The sequence below is a fragment of the Lissotriton helveticus genome, chromosome 3_1 (genome assembly GCF_964261635.1).
Source record: "Lissotriton helveticus chromosome 3_1, aLisHel1.1, whole genome shotgun sequence".
NCBI lineage: Eukaryota > Metazoa > Chordata > Amphibia > Caudata > Salamandridae > Lissotriton > Lissotriton helveticus.
In genome coordinates this window covers 993393194-993399193 of record NC_136061.1, presented here as the reverse complement: position 1 = coordinate 993399193, position 6000 = coordinate 993393194, and the positions used below count along the sequence as shown (strand labels likewise).

Below are 6000 nucleotides of genomic sequence, written 5' to 3'. Positions count from 1 at the left end.
ATACTCCGAAAATAAGCAATGAAAACTGGAAACCCCAGTAAAGAGTGTTCAACTGTCCCATGCTCATTATAAGATGCAAGCAAAATTAAATACTTCCATAGTCTTTTTTTGGTCAAGTTCATAGTTTTAATACCCGTTTATCTAGGAAATCTTTTAATCGGGACTTATTTAGGGAATAAACTATTATAATTAATAAATATGACATATCCACAATTTCAGCAAATTATTGTACAAACATACAGACAGTTTCACTTATCAAATAAATTAGATGTGAAAGTTGGAATTAACAAGCAAATACAAGTTTCGAAGGGGCCTAACAGAGCAGTGATATGCATTTCAATGTTCAAATTGCAGAGGAAATGTTTCTGTTAGAAATACAATACCAATTTCAAATGTTTGAGATGTAGGTTTTTTAATAATAAACACGATTTAGGCAGTAAAGACACAAAAGCAAATGAATTAGAATGTACAATCATTTATCCAAGGTCCCAAAAAAGTATTTCAAGAAGAAAAAAAAAATAATATGTTTGACAAGTCACTATTTAGTTTCGGCACTATCTGTCTTCCTAATGAAAAATGTATAATTACATTTAGAAACACAATAAACATTTACAAAATATGCTCACCCCTGCAAATACATTGCGTGGGACAACACCACAACTGCATGTTTTTTAATGTAAAATGGGTTAAAAAAGTTGTTCCAATGCAGAAAACAGCATTTATTAAAAAAATAGAAACGCAATATGTAACAATGACATTAGCACAAGGGCAGCCACAAGTTATATTATCCTCATGGTTAACCTTTTAAAAGTTTTTTTTTTACAGAGAATAACTGTTTCTGATGATTTGGTATGCCATTCAACATGATGTCCATAAAATATGGAACAGGACCTGGGGAATATTTCAGAACTCTGAAAAAATATACAAGTAGTCCCTCAAATGTTGTATTTCTCCAAATCATGTGGTACCGATCCAAAATACTGAATAGTAATTTTGAAACTAGGTTTGAAAATTCTACAGTACATGTGCTTTCAATGGGATAACAGGGGTGATCGATGAGAACTTTTTTGATGTAACGAATAATGTGAATGTCTGTCCGATTTCTCCGACTTTTTCCTTTCTTCTTTGTTGCTCTTCTGTTGCCTTTCAGTTTTCTTTTCACTTTCATGCCTTTTCCTTATTTCTGTAGTTGGCTGTTTACTTTGCTTCTTTTTTTGCGTGGTCCTATTTCTTCCGGTTGCATCTGAAATTGACAGATATGAAAAGATGTTAATATTCATCCCCGTTTACAGAAATACAGAATAACTATAATTAGCTAAGAGAGTATGTTGAGCGATATTTTTCTTACAACACCTCAGGTAGGAAACTGAAAAGGAGAAAAAACGACCGAGAAAGAGAGCATAAGAGAGTAGAAATAACGAGAAATACAGTTAGCAAAAGGAGCAGTGTAGTTGTTTGGTCTCTTTATTTTAAAAAAGGGGAAAAAAGGAGCTGTGAGGGTCTAGACTTTTTCGTTCTGTTCTGGACTGTTGATAAAGAGGAAAAGAGTCAACTGTGGCACTCTGCAGTTTCCCACCTCTTTGATGGAATGTTCAAATGGTGGAATGGAGCTGTGAACATACTTGAATTCTTTCTACTATATGCTATTCAAATGGCAGGAACAAGTTAAGTAGCCTAGAGGGTCTTGTTTCTTTCTATTGTCCAAACTAGGGATGTTTGTGTGTTGGGGTTTGTGCCCCTTGGAGCTCAGTGGTTTCAGGGTTCTTTTCTCTTTATGCAGTACTGTCCACAGGGGGACGGATGTACATCCGCCACTATTCTTGATAGAAGTGTAGGGTATGCACAGATAGTCAAATGTTGTGGGCCAGGACAGTACTCACTATCACAAACCGTGTTTTCGATGGGTTCATATATTAAAATAAATAAATAAATCGGGTGGCGTTCACCATGGAAAAGATAGGATATTAGGGCGAGGAAATATGCACTGTACACAGAAGCACATCCCAAAGAACAAGTTATTTACCTTTGGTAACGCCTTAGCTGATAGAGACTATCTAGCCATGAATTACTTACCTGAGAATATTCCCCAGGCTTCAGATTGGATCCAGAAAATGTTGAGCAGTACCTCTGCATGCTGGCAGGTGACATCAATCGGCTCCGCATCAAACGCACCAAATATGACATGCGTGGAACCTATATAGGAGCCACCTCAGTGCGGTATCAGTTTCTTTCATGACCACTACTACGCCAGAAGCACAGAGGCACGTCAGAAGCTGTGAGACCAATGTGCTGAATGTAAGGGCCTAAAAGGACCTTTTAGGTGGAAGAGTCCAGTTCACAGAACGGGGAGGATGGGTGGGTCTGTAGGAAATCTGTGGCTAGACAGAGTCTCTACCAGATAAGGCGCTACCAAAGGTAAGTAACTTATTAATATGATGGAGACTTTCAGCTGCAGATTCCTTACCTTAAAATAGAAACCAGAGCAATGCATCCCCCGTGACGTGGGCGTGCAAAGTGACTCAAACTAAAATGTCCTGGAGGACCGAATTAGCAAAGTGCCTGTCACGACTGACCTGGCTGCCAAGGCAGCAAGTAGTGCTTACCAAATGTGTGCAAGGATGCCACATAGCAGCCTGAGAGACGTCCAGGATGGAAATTCCACAAGCTAACACATTAGACTAACTTTGCATCTGGTGGAATGAGCGTGCAAGCCCTCAGGGGCCTCCTTCTTGGCTAATGTGTAGCAGACCCTGATGCAAACTACAATCTATCTGGCGATAGACCTCTTCTGCACTGCTTTCCCCTTCTTCGCTCCAGTGAATCCTATAAATAGCTGATTGTCCACCCGGTGTACTTTGGTGCAAACGATGATGACGGTGCCCTTTTAGGGTCAATGTGTTTTTCAGCCCACCAAGCCACTAACTTCACCCACCATCAGGCGTACATCATTTTTGTTGACGGACGTCTGGCTGTCAAGATGACTTCACAGACTAAAGGAGGGAGGCAGAAGATCTTCAACTGTTGCTGCTCAATCTCCATGCATGAAGCTGGAATGTGCACAGGTTCAGATAGCGGACCTTGTCCTGTTGGTGCGACTGGAGACCCTCCCGATGGGGCAGGCTGATTGGAGGACAGGTGCTCAGGTCCACAGGTTCTAGATACCATAATCTTCAAGCTCAATCTGGAGTCACTAAGATGACTAGGGCCCGGTCGGTCCTGATATTCTTGAGAAGAACTCGGGGCAGGAGTGGTTTCGGCAGAAAAGCTGACAGGAGTCCAGAGTTCCTGCCCAATCGGAAGACGTCTCTGAGAGACAGATGCTTTGGAAACTCCAATGTACAGAAGAGCATACTGTTAGAAATGGGCTGAGGTCTGCACCCGGGCCAGGCAGGAACCACCATTCTAGTCAGAGTAAGCTAGATGCACGCTCACAGATAACCTATGCTCACCCTTTGTAGCTTGGCACAGAGCAGTTAGACTTATGTAAATAGGCATTATGTAAAATATTTGTGAAACACACACACCCACTGCAACACAATGAATACACCACACAAAAACTCCAAACCGGTGTAGAAAAATTGATTATATTCTTAACAAAGTAAGACCAAAACGACAAAACTCCAATGTACAAGAGTTGAGATACTGAATTTAAAAAGAACAAATGGAAGACTGGTGCTGGAGTCGAGAAGTCTCGAACGATGTGCTGAATTCTGCCACGCAGTCAAGGGGATGCGCCTATCTCACCAAGCTGCGACGGCCATGCTACCCGATGCAGCGATTTCTGGAGGCAAATCACGGGTTTTGAAGTGATGCACTGATTTTACTGCCGCAACTGGGTCGATACGCCAGTTCTGCTACACACAGACAAGAGATGCATTGAAATCCGTGTTGCAAGTATCTAGGCCAGTTCCAGTGAGCAAGGCACAAGAGCAGGAGTAAAGACATTGATATCCCTGAGTCTCAGCAACAGGAGGCAAGGCATCTGTGAAGCGCTCTGATATCTGCAAAGATCTTGTTCGCGCTATATAAAACTCTGAATAAATAAATAAATAAACAAGCCCTTGGAGATTACTTGGATTGAAGGCAGAGTCCAGTTCTCCTTCAGCAGAGCCAGAGAACAGCAGGAAGTAGCGCAACAAACAGGAAAAAAAGCCTTCCAGATCAGCAGTCCAGTTGAGTCCTTTGAGCAGCACAGCAGTTCTTCTGGCAGAGCTTCAGTTACAATTCCAGTAGTGTCTGATTTTAGGGTGTCAGATACTCAATACTTATATCCAAAAGTGCCTTTGATGTGGGGGTGGCTTCAAAGCAGCTCTCTGAAAAGCACAAGTGTCCCTTTTAACCCAGTCCTGTCTGCCAGGCTATCTGTGGGAGGTAATCAGTACTTTGTGTGGGGAACAGGACACAGCCTATTCAAGTAAAGTGTATGCACCTTCCTTACATCCTGCCTAGGCAAGGCCATAAGAATGCAGATGTATGTAGATGGGTACTCCGACACACCTATCCTTCCTGCGTTGTGGCTGCCTTGAGGGAATTAACAAAGTGCAGCTGTCACCAACCCCGCACATGTATTAGAGACAGGCTGTCAGGCACACAGAGCAGTAAGTGCAGAGACATGTCCACTTTCTAAAATTACAATGAGTAAAGTATGAGTGAGATGCACACCTGTGTATTCATATTTCTGACCTCTTTTATTCCAATATTATCCATTCACAACGTTTCAGGCGTGCAAAACTTTCTCCGCGCTTCGTCTCATAATAATTCTTGGAGCGCAATACTAGTTCGCATTAGAACAGAATATGTGTGCGATGGCACGCTAGACAAACGGAAGAGATGGAATCTTTGGTTGCAGGACGAGAAACCTTTATTTTACTCGGATGTCTTGTTAATATGTCATGATGCCCCTGACGAAGGGAGTGTTACTCCTGAAATGCATTGGGCTCACGTACTAAAATATGACATGAAATGAATCCCATGCCTTTGAGAATCTGTGGATTTTGGACGATGTAACAATTTGGATAAAATGAATTGAACAAATGAACAAGTAAGGATTAAAATGGAAGAAAAAAGAAAACATGAGAAAATGAAAGAATGGATATAAATTTAATTCATTGGATTCATGCATATATTTGGCTGTGCAGCTTTATGGGGCCGGAATCGGTTCCTTCATGATTTAGTTAACCCTTTCTAAAATTGGCATTTCAAAAACAGTAATGTTAAATCCAACTTCACAAATTATGAGGATTTATCATTACAATTTCAAAGATATGAAACATGAAAATGTTTTTCCTCTCTGGTCAGGAATTACAACTTAAAAGTGTAGTAAGGAAATCCCAATGCTAGCCTGTGAAAGTGGTAGGCCTCACAGTAGTAAAAACAAATCTGGGGGGGGGGGTTGTCACAATTAGGACATGTAAAGGTTAAACACACATTCTACCTTTTACTTACATGGCACCCTGCCCTTAGGGTTACTTAGGGCCTACCTTAGGGGTGACCTGTATGTAATAAAAGGGGAGTTTAAGGCTTGGCAAGTAGCTTAAAGTGCCAAGTTGAAGTAGAGGTAAACTGCACACACAGGCACTGCAGCGACGGCTTGAGACAGGTTTGAAAGGCTACTTATGTGAGATGCACTATTTGTGCTGCAGTCCCACTAGCAGCATTTTAAGTACAGGCTCTGGGTACATTGTATACCATTTTACAAGGGACTTACCAGTAAATCAAATATGGCAATCAGGTATAAACATGGTCATCCTTTTCAGGGGAGTAGCACATGCACATTAGCACTGGTTAGCAGTGGTAACATGTTCAGATTCCTAAGACCAACAAAAAGAATCAGCAAAAAGAGGAGGTAATGGCAAAAAGTCTGAGGAAAGACCACAACCAGGATGCCAGGTCTAACACTGACATTGCGCAATATCAGTGGTGGCGAGTAGATCGAGGGAAGGGTCTCCCCATTCTTTGTAGAGATCATGCACCACCTCCAGATTTAGATGCAATTCGTGA

The 6000-nt window shown here is 41.6% G+C and overlaps 1 protein-coding gene across 3 annotated transcripts in view; it reads right to left on the bottom strand.

Annotated features, from left to right (window-relative positions):
* Positions 1-395: 395 nt before the first annotated feature.
* Positions 396-6000, bottom strand: part of CWC22 (CWC22 spliceosome associated protein) — a 377345-nt gene continuing 371740 nt past the window's right edge. For all 3 annotated transcript variants that reach the window (XM_078681477.1, XM_078681479.1, XM_078681478.1), the window contains one exon: positions 396-1243. In XM_078681477.1, coding sequence (XP_078537603.1) covers positions 1032-1243 — 212 coding nt within the window. In that variant the 3' untranslated portion in view covers positions 396-1031. The remainder of the gene's footprint in view (positions 1244-6000) is intronic.